The sequence below is a fragment of the Sus scrofa genome, chromosome 6 (genome assembly GCF_000003025.6).
Source record: "Sus scrofa isolate TJ Tabasco breed Duroc chromosome 6, Sscrofa11.1, whole genome shotgun sequence".
Classification (NCBI taxonomy): Eukaryota; Metazoa; Chordata; class Mammalia; order Artiodactyla; family Suidae; genus Sus; species Sus scrofa.
In genome coordinates, this window is record NC_010448.4 from 138,879,927 (window position 1) to 138,900,122 (window position 20,196).

General features: G+C 34.2%; 1 protein-coding gene across 7 annotated transcripts in view; it reads right to left on the reverse strand.

Moving 5' to 3' along the window:
- LOC102164667 (serine/threonine-protein kinase TNNI3K) overlaps positions 1 to 20,196 on the reverse strand; it is a 279,425-nt gene that overhangs the window by 245,157 nt on the left and 14,072 nt on the right. For all 7 annotated transcript variants that reach the window (XM_021096471.1, XM_021096470.1, XM_021096473.1 and 4 more), the window contains exons 4-5: positions 19,724 to 19,821; positions 78 to 188 (exon numbers count right to left, since the gene is read on the reverse strand). In XM_021096471.1, coding sequence (XP_020952130.1) covers positions 78 to 188; positions 19,724 to 19,821 — 209 coding nt within the window. The remainder of the gene's footprint in view (positions 1 to 77; positions 189 to 19,723; positions 19,822 to 20,196) is intronic.

Consider the following 20,196-nt stretch of genomic DNA (forward strand, 5'->3'; position numbering starts at 1 on the left):
ATCTTGAAAACCAGCATCTGAAAACAATAATCCGAAAAGGCAGGTTTGTTTTCACAGGTGATCAAGGTGTGACTTACCTCCAGGTGGCCAGCAATTGTAGCAATATGCAGGGCAGTGAGGCCGCCATACCCAACCTGCTGTATGTCAGCTCCACTGTGAAGCAGAGAAGTGATCAATTCTGCACTATCCTGTAAGGAAACACATCTTTAGTTTTACTTTTCTCTTAATAGCAGGTTTGAACACCCTGCAACAGTCTGTATTGATTCCCTGACTGTCAGCCAGTTCAGGCGCTCAAAGAAAACTTAAGTACGATTTCTGATATAAGATCACATGAGAAAGCAGACAGCAGCTTTCAGATGGTTGAAATGGAGGAACAAATGACAGGCTGTTCCATTATAATCAATCTTCTACCACTTGACCATGAAAGACAGAAAAGACATTTACCTATGGTGAGGCTCTTGCAAGCTCAACTCAGTCTTACATGTAGGTCACTCCAATAAATGTGTTTTCTCCAGCAACTGGGTGCAGTGGACCATTTCATGGTAGTTCAATAATTGCTTTTCCTTAACACATATGTGTCATGGGCCCTATACATAATTAGGCAGTAGTTCCTTTCTTGACTCATGAAAACGTTTTCACACTTAGTGAAAACATTTGAAGCACTGTTTGAGCATTTAAGTTACAGTAACTTATGCAATGACCAAAGTAATCCTTACTTTCTTCATACTATTATTGCATTGTGTTTTTGTCTTGGAGAGACACAGAACTTTTTAATAATATTAATAGAAATTAACATTCATTGAATTTTTATTATGTAATTAACCTTTCATATGCATTCAATACTGGCACACGGTAGGACTTCAAAAATAGTTGTTGATAAAAAATTAAAAATTAAATATTTCTCTACATAATCTGATGAAAAATTACTATTATAGAGCTCATTTCATAAATCAGAACACTCAAAAGAATAATGTAGAGTTATATCACAGATTTGTAAGGGAATGCAAAGAAAGGTCTCCATGTTTAACTCTCCCTTAAAGTAAGAATTCACAGCACAACTTCTATAACACTTGGACCATCGATCTCTCAGACACACCCGTGGCAAGAAAGTCAAGTCTTCCTGGGGTAGGCCACTGCATTTATGCACATACATATAATTCCAAAGACTACTGGTTCAGAAAATCCTCCCACTGAAAAACAAAGTCTGACTTCTTAATACTGTTACACTAAGTGAAGGTCTAGAAGAAAGTAACAAATTGAAAAACTTTTGGCAAAGAACTTCAAGTAGAAAAATTAATGTTATAGTTTCCAAGGTCCCCACTCTGCATACCTGCTCTAGCAAGAAAGTTAAATAAAGATTTCATCTTTCTTTACTATTCCACTGGCTCCTTCTGCTCAGTCTAGAGACTTATGTTTTCTCCATTCTAAAAAAAAAAAAAAAAAAAAAAAAAAATACACACGATTTTCCCACTGAAGCTAAGTTAATTTTATCTATATCCTTGCCTTTATTTTCAAAGTTTCTGGAAAAAGTTATTGACACTCACTGATGACAGTTTTGAATTCATTTCTTTAATAATCTCTAGCCATGTACACCCAAATCTTGCATAAATACCAACAGAGTTCACCATACTCCTTATACTCTGAATCTTTTTTTGACACTATCCCTTCTCAGTAATGAGTATTTATTCTCCCCCTTTCTTGATTTGTATTAAGAGAAATCATCTGAGACTAAAGACTTCACCACAGTCCTGAAATCACCTCCTCAGTCTCAGAAGGTAACCTCTGTTTACCAAATCCAATGTCAATTATTCTCCTCTTTACAGAGTATCTCTTTCTTCCTGAAATCCTTATATCTTTTGCCTCCTAAAACCATATATTTCTGGTTTCCTTCCCTTTGCATCTTTGTTTCTGTCTCCAAAAATTGAGTGATTTAGGAGTTAGCCCTAAGCCATTTTTTTTTTTTTCTTTTTAGGGCTGTACTCACGGCTTATGGAGGTTCCCAGGCTAGGGGTCTAATCCGAGCTAGAGCCATGGGCCTACGCCACAGCCACAGCAACCCTGATCCTTAACCTACTGAGCGTGGCCAGGGATCGAACCCACAATCTCATGGTTCCTACTGGGATTTGTTTCCGCTGTGCCACAAGGGAACTCCCCATTTTCTCAGTCTAAATGCCACCTTTGGCAATTACACAATGTGATAACTTCATTTTTGGTTTTGACTTCTCTGCTAAGTCCAAATCCATATATCCTGCCCACCAATAAAATCATTAAAAATTAAAAATTGCTCTTGTTAATATTCCTCATAATTTTCTCAATGTGATTTGTCATCTCTAGCATTCCTTACTTATAAATGACACTTTTTTAAAATTAAAATATGGTTGATTTACTTTATATTGTGCCAATTTCTGTTGTAGAGCAAAGTGATTCAGTCACACATACACACACATTATTTTTTAAATATTATTTTCCATCGTGGTCTGTCCTAGGAGATTGGATATAGTTCCCTGAATGGCACTTTCCTATTCCAAATGATCTTGAGTCCCTTTAACTCAGTCAGTTTCAGAATTCTGCTGGTATAAACTCACTAGTACTTCTCACATTTCTCCTTATTTCTGATATCATCTTCCACTTTACATAGCCTCCTATATCCTTGACTCAGCCTTTTTTCATTGCAGTCCATCCTCTATACCAGATAAATTTTCTCACATACAGTTTTGACCAGCTTATTCTCCTTTCAATAAACCTTTCATATACTCAATAAATACTTCTTGAATATATAAATATGCTCATATCATATGTGTTGAAACATTGAGCAGTGGGACAATGCAGTGAGTAAAACACTTAAACCCCTGCTTTCATGGAGCTTATATTTTTTACTATGTATAGATGTGAGAGGAAAGAGAGAAAATAAACTAGTAAGAAAATGCGGGGAGTTCCCGTTGTGGCTCTGAGGGTTATGAACCCAACTAGTATCTATGAGGATGCAGGTCTGATCCCTGGCATTGCTCAGTGGGTTAAGGGTCCAGCATTGCCATGAGCTGTGGTGTAGGTCTCAGACACAGCTTGGATCCCCTGTCACTATGGCTGTGGTGTGGGCCTGCAGCAGTGTCATAATGTACCAATGGCTATAAAATGAATATGACAAATGATAAAATAGCTTCTTTAAATTGAGTAGTCAGGGAAAACTCCACTGAAAAAGTAGGTGAATTTTGCAATAAATGGAAAATATCAAAAAGGGAAAATTCAAGTCATGATTTTGAGAACTGACATTAAAGGGCAGGGAGTAACTAGTGCAACAATCCTAAGGTAGAAATAAGCTAAGTGTGTTTAAGGCCAGTGTTGATTATAGGTGTTTTTTAATTAGAGATAAGGTCAAAGGCATCTGACTTTGCAGGGCTTTGCGTGCCATTGTATTGGGTGTTCAAATTTCTTACAAGTGCAATATATAGCAAGAGAATAACTGATAGAAGAATCAGGAAAATGTAGTTTCTGAGGTAGAAATAAAACCTTTTGTTTTTCACATGTTAAGTTTGAGATACTTAAAACGCAGGGTTAAGATTGTGGGTACTAGGATTTCTGTTGTGGCTCAGCAGGTTAAGGAACTGACATTGTCTCTATGAGGTTGTGGGTTCCATCCCTTGCCTTGCTCAGTGTGTTAAGGATCTGGTGTCATCACAAGCTGCAGCATAGGTCACAGATGTGGCTCAGATTTGACACTGCTGTGGTTGTGATGTAGGTCATGGCTGTAACTCACATTTGACCCCTGGCTCAGGAACTTCCATATGTGGCAGGTACAGCTGGTAAAAAGGAAAAAGGAGATTGTGGTTACTAGAATTAGGCTCCTAATTAGAATTCTAGCTCTGCTAATGACTGTGTAATCTAGGGCAAGTTATATAACCCCTTTGCACTAATTTCCTTGGTTATAAAAAAAGGATAATAAATGTATCCACCTTATTTGATACACATGTAAACACTATACCCACAACTGATGTGACAATGCATATAAAGTGCTTAAAAGGTATCTGGCAAAACAATGCTCAATAAACTCATTATCACTGGACATGGAAGTCTAGGGATCAGTATAAGTGGAAACTCCTCAAAAAGATTATTGATTTGACTCCATCATCTAGCTCTTCTTTCTCCTTTCCCTTGACCTCCTCACCACACTTCACTTCTGCTTCACAAGTTAGTGATGTATATAATCAAAGGAATAAGACATAAGAAAATTCTGAATCAGTACTGGAAATTAGGAAATGTCCACTAGTTCTACCATCTCCGGAAAAAAAGAATTGACAGGAATTTACTCCCACCTCACCAATAACTTTTTAACTTTAAATGGTGAGGGCTAAAGACATGCACAATCTCTGAGAAAAATGGGAAGACGTCACCTAAATATTTTTCCCTGCAGATGAACAGGCATTTAAATGCAGGGAGGTAAGGAAGGTATTTCAAGCATAAAATCATTTTTAAATAAAAGGAAATAAAAATTTTTGAAAACATGGAAGTATTAGAAAAACACAATATTATAAGATAAATGACAAATTGGAGAAATATTCACAACATATAAAACTGACAAGTGGTTGGTATATTAAATACATGAAGAACTCATACAAATCAGTAAAAGATGGATATTCTACTTCAACAAATATTAATGAATACCTACCTTATGGCAAGCACCACACTAGGCTAAATTAAAATAAATTATATGAAAATCATGGAGCATATGAGATATTTATCTATCAGGCAGATTCTTATAAACATATTCATCTTTTCCTCAACTGTCTTTATTTTTTTCTTATCTAGCCAGAATTTGTGTAGTTTAAGAGAAAGTATGTATGATTCCTTCAGAATAGGCAAATGATGAGATCAAAAGTTAAAAGTACTAAATTATACTTTTGTATTTTGGTTGGATTTCTCAAAGTGACCTCTGGTTGATTTAAATATGTTTTTATTAAACACTATAAAAATAGAACTCTCATCTTACCAAAATATGCTAAAATATAAAAAAAATCATCGCTACTTTAAAATTGTTTACTATGGGCTAAGTATCATGTACAATGTTTTACCTACATCATCTCTTTCAAGAGTCACAATTTTCTTCTGAAGAAAATATTATTAACCCTTACTTTATGTTGATGACAGTCAGGCTCAAGAATTTAAATAATGGCAGAACTTTAAATAATTTGTAAGTTTTAGAGCTAGATACAAACTCAGGTCTGTTTGACTACAAGATTCATGCTTCATTTTGACTTTCCATAGTTTCCCTGGTTCGAATCTCAAGGGAAAAGTTGAGAGGATGAATTTTTATTGTACTTTGTTGTATTTAACTGACAGGTCCTGAATATATCTCCCCTACTCCACAGGAATAATGTTTCTTAATGGAGTAATTTATAGCTCCTGAAAAGGAAATTCATAGAAAATAAAAACATTAGGCAAATTCTAAGTATTATAAAGCTAATCTCACATGGCTTGCACTTTGCAATATATAAAACCTATGTGAGGGCAAATCTTTTTTAAATGAAAGACTTAAAACTTGCCTTGAGAATGGTATTCCAGGAAACTGAGGTTTTCCTGCTCAGCCAGATTTACATCATTATTATTCAGTGGGACACACAGAGGCCTTCTGAAGTGTGGGGTAAATGAGGATCTATAATGCATTCATGTGTACAATAATTATTTTTAACAAAGGAAACTCCTTATGTGGAAGAATGAAGTTTGGACAAAAAAATCGGTCCAGCTGTCTCCTTAAGGAGAATAGAATTGGGGGTACTACAGACCTCTGAAGATTTATGTAAATGGATGAAAACTTTTTGTAGTGGTATCAACTCCAACTTTGTCTTATGCATAAAACTCTACTGCATCTACTATCTTGCCTGTTGCTAGCTCAGTGAATGTTGTTATAAAAGAAACCAGGAAAAGTAACTATTAGTGTCAGAGAGAACTAAGATTCTCTACCAACAAATTACATAAATTAAGAAAAATACACACACACACACACACACACACAAACCCCACTAGGTTTTTGTTCATTCTACTGCAGAATAAAAACTAAAACTGGGACTGTTTAATGTCTAAAATTTACTTTCTTATTATTTTGGAAATATGTCCTCTGGAAGAATGAAAAAATAGCAAGCATTCATTTACAATCTTCCCATTTAGATGTGAAATCTGTGTCCCTTCTCCTTGCATCTGGGTGGATTGAGACCAAGGAATATGACAGAAGTGAGCTATGTTTCTTCCCAGGCTGGACCATAGAAAGCCACATAGCTTCCTTCTTGTTTTCTGGAAACTTGCTCTTGAAGCTCTAAGCTACCATATAAGAAGTTTGATCAATTTAAGGCAGCCATGCAGTAAGGAAGACCAGGCCACTTGGAAAGGGTACAGAGCATATAAAGGTTCTCCAATCAAATGACCCAGCTGAGACCAGCCTTATAGTCATCCCAGCCCAGGCACCAGACACATAAAGCCAAGCAGAGGATCCCATTTCCCAGCTGATGGAGTAACTGCCAGTCATTAATGTCTTCTCAGCTAAGGCCCTAAACATTGTGCAACAGAATCAAGCCATCTCCACCATGTTTTGTCTAAATTTCTGAACTGAGAGTCCATGATAATCATAAAATGATTTTGTATTAGAGGACTATGTTTGCAGTGGTTCGTTATGCCTCAATAGATAACCAAAATATTTTATAGTAGAATATTTAGAAAATAAAGTGAAATAACAAATAACAGGTTATTAAAAACAACCTGTAGTCCTACCATAAAATCACTTTTATCATTTATGTGTGTTTATTTCTCTTCATTCTTTTTCCTAAGTATAATACCTTCATAAACTAGATAGAACAAAGACTAGCACAGCAAAGCAAACCAATGTTTTCAGGCTGACGGCCTCTTCCTACATTTGGAACGTGTTTCTTAACCTCTTGAGCTGAGGGTTTTTTTTTTTTTTTTCCTGTAAAGTGAAGTTAATATTAATATCAGTCTCATAGAGCTGTGAGGAGTGAATTGAATAATGTAAAGCATTTAACACAATGTTTGACACATGATTTTTTTATTATCAGTTATTAGGTACACAATTGAGCTCACACTACATGTAGAGGTAGGTAATCTCCCTTTTTTTATTTAATATACAACCATGAGCATTTCCCCATGTCTGGCAGATGTAGAGATGTGTCATTCAGATCTCCCTTCAAAGGAGAGTGTGTCAGGAGCGCGGTTAGCCGGCAGCCTCCCTCAGCTAGGTTTTTATAGTTTTCCTGCAGCATTTTAGCTGAGATTAGGATTTTTTCAGGGCCTCAGTAAGTGACTGAGAAAGGTGATAGTACAATAGCCTAGCCATGTCCACTCAATGTGACACTCCTCAGGCAATTTTTGCTCTGATTTCCAATTGGGCTATAGAGATTTTAGCAAGTCTGCATTGTGATCTGACAGCTCCCCCTGACCAACCCTGCTTCCTTTTCCTTTCACAGGTGTCACTTTCACAAAAATCCCTAAATCCTAAATCCCCTTCAGAGGATGCTTTTCAAGAACTAAACTAGCATACTGTATCATAAAATGTTTTCTGTTAATGTGCATTTGAATCAAAACTGACTTGGGATTTGAATTGAGGTTTTGTATCTGAACCCTCTGCTTTTCTCAATAAAATAAAATACATTACTCTCCACTGCCAACCACTCTTCCTTGCCCCATTTTTTGCCTTTCATGTGCAAGCCCTGGCCACGTGCTCTTCGCAAAAAGGGATCTAATATCTGCTGTATCTAACAGAATTGCAATGAAGATAAAATTGTATAATGTATGTGTAAATGTCTGTACACCCTATATCCTTACAAGTATAAGTTTACATATTTACGTTAAATGTATTGCCTCCAAGACTGAGCTCACTCTAAGAGAATATTCACCTTACGTCTCAATTCACATTGTTCTCAAAGATGTTTAATCATGAAATACCTTCATTTCTTTACCTATATGATTACAGAGTTGGGCTAAACTGTTTTCTGTAATATCCTATCCAACTCTGATATTTTAGCATTCCCTGAAGGGTCACATCAAGCTCCAAGGCAGAGCTGAATTTGGTTTGGAAAGAAGACTGAAATTCTGAGTATGAAAACGGAGATTATAAATAAATATTTTAATAATGTGCTTCTCTAAGTAGTTTGTCTTCATCAACCCAATTAACCCAACACAGCATTTGTTACAGCCTGATATGTTTGTAAAGAGAAAAGTAATATTAGCAGTTTTATAGTCTTTAAAGAACCTTAGGTTTTCTTCTAGGACAAGGGATGATGTGGGGCTTCAGTATGAAATGTATTTAGTTCTAGGCATAAAAATTTAATGGACTAGAGCTACCTCATGCATCATAGACATCTCCAATGAAAGGATCCATTAATCAGTATAAAAATAACTTCTCATGAAGGTTCACACCTACATGCCTCTTGTTGAAATAATTCTGAATTTATCTTCACAAAAGATATCAATTATTAAAGGTTTCACTGTGATGGAAATACTTGACTCTGCCTGAGATTTTGCAAAAAATAAGAAAGAAAAAAGAGAAGGAACACACTCTCAGATTGAGTACCTATACTCTTTTAAGGACAATGTCTCCAAATTTGCATTTGACCTATTTTTTTTATAATCCCCTCTGCTGATCCTTTTCCAGTTTCCCATAATCACTTTCTTCCTATGGGCTGCCTCCAACTGGCCTTTGAATAGTTGTCTTCTCTTTCAATAATATAGTGATGATTTAACAGGGAGGGGCTAATCAAAATCTCTGGGAGTTTGGGAGAATGCAAATACATGCCGTTTTAAAAAGCGAATTGAATATAACAATCTCTTTAATTTGCTTTACCTTATATTTTATTTTTTAACTAAAAAATTTAAACAGACTGTGAATTTTTATGTTTATCCAAACTGTCAAGACCTTAAAAAGGACTAAAAACACTATTGTAGAAATCTTTCTGTGACCCTACCACTTATCAAGACACTGTCCAATCTTGCCTTTTGAAGAAGCAGTCAATATTCATTGCCTCCATTTTCCTAACTCCATTCATTTTTAATCTATTTTTATTCTTTTTACTCTCACAAATTTGCTAAAATATCCCTTATAGAGAAATTTGACAATTTCCTAATTTCTGATTCTAATGGCCAAAACAGCACAATATTTTGTCTAATGTTAAGATTCTTCCTTCTTTGAAGTACTTTTTGTCTTCCTAGTCACCATATAAATATCATTCATTTATTTATGCCACACATATATATTGATGAATATACACCAAGAATTGATTGCAGTGGTTAGAATAAGATGATAAGCAATTTAGATCCAGTCCCTGCCTTGGTAGTACTCATAATTCTTATCAGAGATTACAAACAGGCATCAAGGGGAAAAGATATTAGTGGTGATGTATACTGAATGTACATGTATTTACAACTAAAAACATGAATTAATGGCCAAAAAAATATATTAGTAAACTTCATATAATTTCTGATTCTCTGAAATTCGTTCTAGTACTGTGCTGATATTCCCATATGGCAACTAGTCCTGAATACTGACTGCTACCTTTCTTTACAAAGAGTATGAGTTCTCTAACTTGCCACAGTGTCCACCACATTTTGTATCTCAAAAAAAAAAAAAAAATGACTCTGGGTGTTAGTTCGCATTTAACTTTTCTGTATTATCTAACATCTTCATTTATTTACATTACCTGTCTCATTAACTGAAAGCATGTGAGATTGTGACCCCTAATCTAGAGGAAAATGTAGAGAAGTAACTGGGTAATGACATACAGAATCATTTCTAGTACAAGGTAAGTAAAAGATGCTAAGAGAGTGCACTGGAGGAGTAGCTAATCCAGACTTGGGAAGGGTCAGGGAAGGTTCTTGAAGGGAACAGTGCTGACCCTCATTAGAACTGAAGGATACTTAACATCTTCAGTTAGCATTCCATTCTCTTTTTACTGAGAACATGCTAATTTATAAAGAGGTTATGAAATATTTGGTTACTAAGAACAAGTATTTGTATAAAAAAATCCATCTTAATGATTTTTCTTATTTATGAGTATAAATGTTACCTAGTAACTAAAGTAAGGGTCAAGTATTAAACAGGGTTTAAAAGTTGCAATTTTCCCCTATTTTATTTTTAAAATTATTATGTGGGGTTATAGTTTACTGTAGTAAATTATAGTTTACTACAAAGTTGTATTATTTTCAGGTGTACAGCAAAGTGAATCAGTTGTACATATACATATATACATTCTTTTTTCCCATATAGTTTCTTACAGACTATTGAGTAGATTTCCCTGTGCTATATAAGTCAGTCTTTGTTAATTACCTATATACAGTAGCATGTATATGTTATTCCTATCCTCCTACTTTATTCCTCCCACCATAGTTTCTCCTATGATAAGTATAAGTTTGATTTTGAAGCCTATGAGTTTGTTTCTGTTTTATAAGTTCTTTTATGTCATTTTTATTAGATTCCACATATAAGTGCTTTATTTGTCTTTCTCTGTCTGGCTTCACTCAGTATGATAATCTCTAGCTTCATCCATGTTGCTGCAAATGGCACTATTTCATTTTGGGAGGGCTGAGTAATATCCCACTTTATGTATGTACAACACTTTCTTTATCCATTCCTCTGTCCATAGACACTTAGGTTGCTTCTATGTCTTGGTTATTATAAACAGTGCTGTAATGAACATTGTGGTGCATGTACCTTTTCGAATTAAATATGCCCAGGAGGGAGATGGCTGGGAAATATGGTAGTTATATTTTCAGTCTTTTAAGGAAGCTCCATTCTGTTATCCATAATGGCTGCACCAATTTACATTCTCACCAACAGTGTAAGAGGGTTCCATTTTCTCTACATCCTCTCCAGTATTTATTGTTTGTAGACTTTTTGATGGTGTCCATTCTGACTGGTGTGAGGTGATACCTCAATGTAGTTTTGATTTGCATTTCTCTAATAACTAGTGACAGTGAGCATCTTTTCACGTGTTTTTTAGCCATCTGTATGTCTGCTTTGGAGAAATGTCTGTTTAGATCATTTGACTTTTTTTTTTTTGTAATTGTCTTGCTTCTTTTTTTATATAAAGCTTTATGAGTTGTTTGTATAATTTTGGAGATTACTCCCTTGTCAGTTGCTTTGTTTGCAAGGATTTTCTCTAATTCTGTGGGGTGTCTTTTCTTTCTATTTGTTAATGGTTTCCTTTGCTATGCAAAAGCTTTTACGTTTAATCAGGTCACATTTGTTTATTTTTGTTTGCATTTTCATTACTTTAGGAGGTGGATCAAAAAAGTATTGCTGCAATTTATGTCAAAGAGTGTTCTGCCTTTGCTTTCCTCTAGGAGTTGTACAGTGTCTGGCCTACATTGAGTCTTTAATTCATTTTGAGTTTATTTTTGTGTGCAGTATTAAAGAATGTTCTAATTTCAATCTTTTACATGTAGCTGTTCAATTTTCTCAGCAGCACTTACTGAAGAGACTGTCTTTTCTTCATTGCATATTTTTTTTCTTTTGTCACAGATTAGTTTACCACAGGTGTGTACATTTATCTTTGGGCTCTCTATCTGTTCTAATGATCTACATGTTCTGTTTTTGCATCAGTATCATACTGGGTGGTTTTTTTTTTTTTAATCTTTTACTTTTTTTTTCTACTGTACGGCATGGTAACCCAATTACACACACATGTATACATTCTTTTTTCTCACATTCATACTGTTTTGATTATTGTAGCTTTATAGTATAGTCTGAAATCAGGGAGCTTGATTCCTCCAGCTCCATATAAATTGGAAATTTTTTTGTTCCAGTTCTGTGAAAAATGCCACTGGTACTATGATAAAGATTGTACTGAATCTGTAGACTGTCTTGTGTATTATAGTCATTTTGACAACACTGATTCTTCCAACCCAAGAGCATGATATATCTTTCCGTTTGTGTCATCTTTGATTTCTTTCATCAGCATCTTATACTATTAAGAGTACAAGTCTCTTGTTTCCTTAGTTAGGTTTATTTCTAGGTATTTTGTTTTATTTTATGGTATGTTATTTTATTTTATTTTATTTTATGGTATGTTATTTTATTTTATTCTTTTCTGGCCACTCCTGTAGCATATGGAAGTTCCTGGGCCAGGGATTGAATCAGCCTCAGCTGCAATCTATATCACAGCTGTGGCAAAGGCAAATCCTTAACCCACAGTGCCACAGTGAGAACTCTGGTATTTTACTCTTTTTGATGTGATGATATATGGGATTATTTCCTTAATTTCTCTTTATAGATCTGTCATTGCTACTGTATAAGAATGCAAGAGATTTTTGTGTATTAATTTTGCATCCTGCAACTTTACCAAATTCATTAATGAGCTCTAGCAATTTTCTGGTAACATTTTTAGGATTTTTTATTTACAGTATCCATCTGCAAACACTGACAATCTTAATTCCTTTCCAACTTGGATTGCTGTTATTTCTTTGTCCTCTCTGATGGCCATGGATAGGTTCCAAAATTATGCTAAATAAAAGCGGCAAGAGCAGATATCATTGTCCTGTTCCTATCTTAGAGGAAGTATTTTCAGATTTTCATTGTTGAATATGATGTTAGAAGTAGATCTGTCATATATGGGCTTATTATATTGAGGTAGGTTCCCTCTGTGATCATTTGCTGGAGAGTTCTTATCATAAATGAGTGTTGAATTTTATCAAAAGCTTTTTCTCCATCTATTGAGATGATTGTATGGTTTTTATTTTTCACCTTGTTAATGTGGTGTATCACACTGATTAGCAGATATTGAAAAATCCTTGCATGACTGGGATAAATCCCATTTGACCATGGTGTATGGTCCTTTTAATGTATTGCTGATTCAGCTTCCTAATATTTTGTTGAGGAATTTGTGTCTATGTTTGTCAGTGATACTGGCCTATAATTTTCTTCTTATATGGCATCTTTGTCTGGTTTTGGTATCAGGGTAATGGTCATAGAATACACTTTGCATTGTTCCTTTCTCTGCAGTTGTATGGAAGACTTTCATTAGAATAGGTATTAACTTTTCTCTTTGATAAATTTACCTGTGAAGAATTTGGTCTTTTTTTGAAGAGAAATGCAAATCAAAACTACAATGAGGTACCACACTCACACTAGTCAGAATGACCATCACTGACATGTCAACAAATAACAAATGCTGGAAGGGTGTTGGGAAAAGGTACCCTCCTTCACTGTTGGTGGGAAGGTAAAGTGGTACAACCACTATGGAAAACAATACGGAGATACTTCAGAAAACTAAATATAGAACTACCATATGATACAACAATTCCACTGCTGGGCATATATCCAGAAGAAACTTTCATTGAAAAAGATACATACATCCCTATGTTCACTGCAGCACTATTCACAATAGCCAAGACATGGAAACAACCTAAATGTCCATCAACAGACGACTGGATTAGGAACATGTGGTATACATACAGAATGGAATACTACTCAGCCATAGTTTGGATTAAGATGTGGTACATATATACAATGGAATATTACTCAGCCATAAAAAAGACAAACTAATGCCATCTGCAGCAACATGGATGGAACTGGAGACTCTCATACTAAGTGAATCAAGCCAGAAAAAAAAGACAAATACAATATGATATCACCTATTTGTGGAATCTAAAATATGGAACAGATGATCCTATCCAAAAAAAAAAAAAAAACAACAACAAAAAATACCCCCAGAAACAGATCATGACTAGGGAGAGCAGACTTGAGTTTCCCAGTGAGGAAAGGGGAGAGAGAAGGATGAATGGGTATTTGGGAGGCTTTTTGGATGCAAACTGTTATGTTTGGAATGGATGGGCAATGGGACCCTATTGTACAGTGCAATGAAATGTATGTGATTGGGTCACTTTGATGCACAACAGAATGTGAAGAAACACTGTAAATTAACTATACTTTAATAATAATAATAATAATAAATGAAGCCTTTGTAACATTAAAAAATAATAAAATTAGTTGTATACAAAAAAGCAAGTTTTGAAATCATAGTTTTGATTTTAGTACTTGTGATTGTCTATTCATATTTTCTAGTTCTTCCTGGTTCAGTGTTGGAGGATTATACCTTTCTAAGAATTTTTCCATTTCTTCTAGGTTATCCATTTTATTGGCATATAGTTGCTTGCAGTAGTCTCATATGATCTTTTCTCTTTCTGTGGTTTCAGTTGTAACTTCTCCTTTTTCATTTCTAATTTTATTGATTTCAGCCCTCTCCTTTTTTTCTTGATGAGTCTGTCTAAAGGTTTATCAGTTTTGTTGATCTTTTCAAAGAATCAACAAAAACTTGTAATTTAACTGGACATTAAGTACACAAAAAGTGAGATTTTTTTGAGAATATTTTTTGTTTATTTAGAGAATTTTTATTATCTCAACAAACTCCCATCTGGGGAACATACAATCTTTAATGAGTAAACTTTTTTTTGTTTAAATAAAAATGCAGCTTGGATTTTAAATATATATATAAATTTGCTTTGCTCTCTAAATTAGTGGTTTCTAAGTGGGGGTGATGTCCTCCTGGGGCAATGTTTGGAGACATTTTTGGTGGCAAAACTATCAATGGGAGAAATGGTCACTGACCTCTAGAGAATGGAGGTCGGGAATGCTGCCAAACATGTTACAATGCACAGAATGGCTCCCCATAAGGAATCATCCAATTCAAAATATCAGTAGCAAAATTTGATCTAAATAGATAATTCAGAGACTATGAAACATATGCCAAAGGTCCTAGATTTAGGATAGTCGGAAAATAAAACAAAACAAAACCCAAAAACCCAACTTTGCAATCAAACACATGTGCAAAGGAAGGAAAAATAATTAGCAAAAAAAGATACGGTGGTTTCTAGGCTATGAATCACAAGGAGTAGAAAACAGAGTTTTCTGAAAGACAAGTTATGTAGTAATAAGAACATAAGTCTAGTGACCGAGACAGAATAAAGAATAATGCTTAAAATTTTCCCTGCTTCCTTGTCCTTCCCCTCCATAATAAATATATAAAAGGACTTCTTCTGAATGGCTGCAATTAGATTTTTCTAGATAACCTTAGGATGGAATAAATGCCCATTCAACAACTGCTTTTATCATATGAAATGCAGAAGAAAAGTTGACTAATCAAAATGCTACTTTTCATTGACTTAAGAAATTTCATGAAATAGTTTGTCTAGGTATTGAAGGAGAGGTATGTGTGAGGTTAAACTAGATGATCTAATAAGCTTTTGTTCATTAACATCCTTATTTAAAATATATGAAACTATACAAGTCTTAATTTTTCCCCCAAAGTCATGTGTTTCATTTTAGAAGTATAATTTAGATCCATCTATAGAAGTATGCCTCAAGGTGGAATGCAAATAGGATAGGAGTCTTGTAAGGAAATTCATTAGAGTGTAAAAAGAAAATACTAGAAATTCCATTTATATTTATTTATATATAAAAATAATAAAATTTTACTAATATATAACATGAAAATTTGCACTAGTGATCTCAGTTCACATATCACTCAATCACATGTTATTAAGACATAAATTATGGAATTCCAAATAGAGAGAAATTGAGATTTGCCCATCACTCTTTTTTAGCATTTAATGTTTGAGGAAGAATTATAACTTGTATAGGCCAAATTCAGTGGATTTGTAGATTTTAATATCTAATTTTAACTAAATTGATCCTTAAAAATGGACATGATATAAAAATCCCTGTGATGAAACTGCAGGTCGAATATATACTACTAATGGAAGAAGAAAAGGAAGATGACAGAGGTGGCATTTTACTTCCTACTTATCTGATCTTTGTGTAAGCTAAATTTCCAGGTAAAATTAATGACAATCTAGTCATCTTTGAATACAAATTTGCAAATATTCTGATATTATAAAAAATGATATTTGAGGTATGGTTTTACAGCCATGAGTTTTAACACTGTCTTCCAAAGAGTGTACTGTGCCTTGAGCTATTTACTAATTAAATGGTTTTTGTTCATGATTATAATGTATGAACAAATACATGCATTTGAGGTGCAAAATTTTTTTTTTTTTTGGTCTTTCGTCTTTTGAGGGCCACACCCGCGCCATATGTAGGTTCCCAGGCTAGGGGTCTAATCAGAGCTGTTGCTGCCGGCCCACACCAAAGCCACAGCAACACCAGATATGAGCCATGTCTGTGACCTACACCACAGTTCACGGCAATGCCAGATTCTTAACCCACTGAGCGAGGCCAGGATCAAACCCACAACCCTATGGTTCCTAGTCAGATTCGTTTCCACTGAGCCATGACGCGAACTCTGAGGTGCTAATTTTATATGGCATAGGATAGTCCATTGATATTAAGCATAGACTTTACTGCTTCGATGCTGTTAGGAATACATATTCATATATCTTCAGAATGCAAGTATCCAGGGAACACGGTTCTTTTCTTTTTTTTTTTTCTGTGTAAAATTGCTGACACATTAGGTCTCTGATAAATGTTTGTTGCAATGAAAGTTCACCAATAATAATTAGTTTTCATTAAGTATTTACTGTGTGCTAGGTTTTTTTGCTGCATATTATTCTGCATATTGTTTTTTTAAAAACTGTAAACTATCCAATGAAATAGATAATTCTATCAGCTTCATTTCAGAGAGACAAAGGAAGATTAATTTACCTAAAGATGCACATAATTGAGTCTCAGAACTGAGATATGAACATGAGTAGTCTAGCTATTAAGCTACAGTCTTTATTAAGATATATTATTACAATAATAAATATCAAATAATATTTATACTAATGTTTGGATACTCACTAATTTTTCAAGAGTACTTACCAAGGATATTTTACAGGTATTATACACTTAGGAATCAGAAAAAAAAAAAGACTCCCAGTGCTCAAAGTTCACAGTTCAACATGTGAAATTTCAAAATGAACAAATAATTATAAATGCTACAATAAAACAGAAGGAAGGAACTGACTGCATAAAGGTATGAAGGAGCTTTTGTGTATGACAGAAAATCCCTATATCACGATAACAATGATGGCACATGAATATATACATTTTTAAAAGTCACCAACTTGTACACTTAAAATTGTGAATTGTATTGTGTATAAATTATACCTCAATAAATCTAATCTCTTAACCAAACAGAAACAAAGCAAAAAAAAAAAAAGTATGAGAGCTAACTAACCACATGGCATTAAAAAGCTATATATCTGCTCTGTTCTTACTAATGGAAACAGAGATGCCACCTCTGGTAAAAAAAATACTTACCTTTGAGACAGGTCTGGCATCTGAGAGTGTTAATTGAATGTGGCCCATAAAAAGATGTGAAAATTACATTATTCATATTGTGAGTAGTAAGAATAAAGCTTAATTGTAATATTTATAAAAATTCAAAGAACTATTTATAAATAACTGTCCTATATGTATCAAAATATTAAGATCAAAAAAAGGCAAAGAAAGGCAGAGTAACTCCTTCAGATTAAAGGAGATTACAGAGAGAGAAGAAAACTAAAAATACATAATGCTGGATTCAATGCTAAACAACAAAAAAATAAACAGCTACAAAGGATACTATTGGGATAACTGGCCAAATTTGAATTTGGACTATAGGTCTTTAGGTTAGATAAATAGTATCATATCAATGTTATATTTTCTGATTTTGATAATTGTTTTTTGATCATGTAAGTGAATTTCCTCTTAGGAAATAAAGATAGAACTATTTAGTAGCAATAGGTAATGTTGTCTTCAATTTACTTTCAAATGATTCAGAAAAAAAAATAAGAGTGATATGATGGAGATGTGACAAAATGTAAACAATTAGAAAATCTGGGTAAAGTCTATAGAGGAGTTTCTTGTTAATAGTCAGAAATTATTTTTTTAAAATAACATTAAAGTAAGAGTTCATTAAAATATAGGGGAGAAGAAGACTACAGCCCAAAATGAATCAGATACCTATTGCTGTAGTCTAGGGAAGGTATAATTAGAACTGGACTTAATACAGCAGTAGTATGAATGGCTACTGTACATTGTTTCCACGTTTAAAGTAGAATGGTAAATTTAATTTGGTTTTATCTTTGTTAAGAAATAAGTAGAGTAATCATACATTTTATTATGGCCTCAAGAATTTTTCCCTATCTTATATCTTGAGTTTCTAAATTTGTTTGCTATTTAAAAAGTTATAGTCCATATATCCTTCTGTAAAATATAAGGAAAACAGAAGAATTAGAGCAAAGGGAACTCTAAAAATGGAAATTTAGCTTTGATAAACAGAGGTGGAAGAAATATATTTTCTTAAGACTGAAGCACTAAATCATTCAGAACCCATCATGGTTGTGCCATGCTAAATCTTAGGAAAATGAACTAGTATAGAAAGAATCTGCCATACAAGATTTAGAATTCATGGTTTTACAATAGTGCCTTGACTGTCCATCACCAGCTTCCTATTCCTTGGAGCTCTTCTACTTTCACCTCCTGTCATTCAGCAGAAAAGCTGTCATTAGACACTGTTTCCTACACCTTAAACTCAGTCTCCATTCAAGTTCTGTAGGACGATCAGTAGCTATTAAAGACAATTTAGCACTTAACTGACACTTTCTTCCAGAAGGAATTGGAAAAACTGACTAGGCATTGACTGGGCTTGAGAAAGGGTGAACATTAGAGCATTTCATGATAAATCACAGGAATATGTGAATCTGAATCATGGGAAAATACAGCTCTCTTCCCCCACAATGATAAACATTCCACAAGCTGGGGAGGGTTATAGAGCAAAGTCAAAGTGATCCAGATACGGCAGTGCCCCTGTCCCCTCTACCACTACACCTGCAATGCAAAACTGAAATAAAATCTTGTCAGAGATTCATGAGAATGAGAAAGAACAAAATACGCAATATAACAATGAGACAACTGTACTTGATTCAGATAATTATCCTAATATTTACTAATATCCAATTTTAATCTTCAATTTCCTTTTCCATAAAATAAACAGTAATATGCAACTCACTTATTTTAATGCTTAAAGGAATAATGTATATAAAAGTAGTATATTTAGCTGATAATAAGCATTAAGTAGAAACTTACTATGATCAGAAAATGAACATTTATATTTAATTTATATATTATATAAATTCATATTTATGACCATCTCTAGGATCTATCCCAATACTGAGTATCCCAACTTTTCCAATCTACTTTTATATTTACTTTCTGATCAGGTACTGAGATTATTTTGAAACAAGGGATTGATGTAAGGAAACAAACAATCAAAGCAAAAGTAGTAGAAATAACAAAGTTCTAAAGAGAACTCTAGAGATATTTTTTAAATTAAGGAAACCATGCGGAAGGTCAATGCACTCTTCCATCTTCAAATGAAACTTTATCTTCTTCTGCATAGAGATGGCTTGGTCTGGGAAGGAGCGCTCTGGAGAGAGAACCAAACTGCCAGGTCTTAAATTCTAGCTAACCATTAACTAACCATGTAACCCTGGAGATTATAATACCATTATTTACAGGATTCTTGTGAGAATTAAATGAAATAAACATGGAAAGCAGTAAAAAGAAGGTGTTTTCATTAGAACTGGTCAACAAAGAGTTGGTTAGAAGTCTCTAGTCTATCCAGTGATATAATGCTCGGTTACTCTGAATATTTTCCATGATTACAAATTAGTAATCAAATTAGCCAAAAAAAAAAAAAGATGGCCAAAGATACATATCATCCTTTGTTATAATACAAAACTCTTGTACCTTGTAAACTGCCAAGTGCAAGGCTGTAAATCCATTTCTTGTCAGTCGAGACGGGCGGAGACCTTTTAACATAAGGGTTCTAATATGGGACTTGTTGCCTTAGAGAGAAAAATGAAAAAAGGTTAAATTGTGCGGATACATTAAGTGACTTAGCATCATCTTTAACTTAATGATAAACGTCATACTGATGTATGAAAATGTCAGACCGCTGTTCTGTGCGCTATTTGTAAAATTTTCTATTAATTGATAGCCTTACTTAGTAGTGAACATTTCTACTACACTTATAACACTTTGTATCAATGACGTATATATTTTTTAAGCCCACACTCACAGCATATGGAAGCTTGCAGGCCAGGGATTGAATCCCAGCTGCAGCTGCAGCAATGCCAGACCTTTAACCCACTGTGCTAGGCCAGGGATCGAATGCACTCCTCTGCAGCGACCTGAGCCACTGCAGTTGGATTCTTAACCCA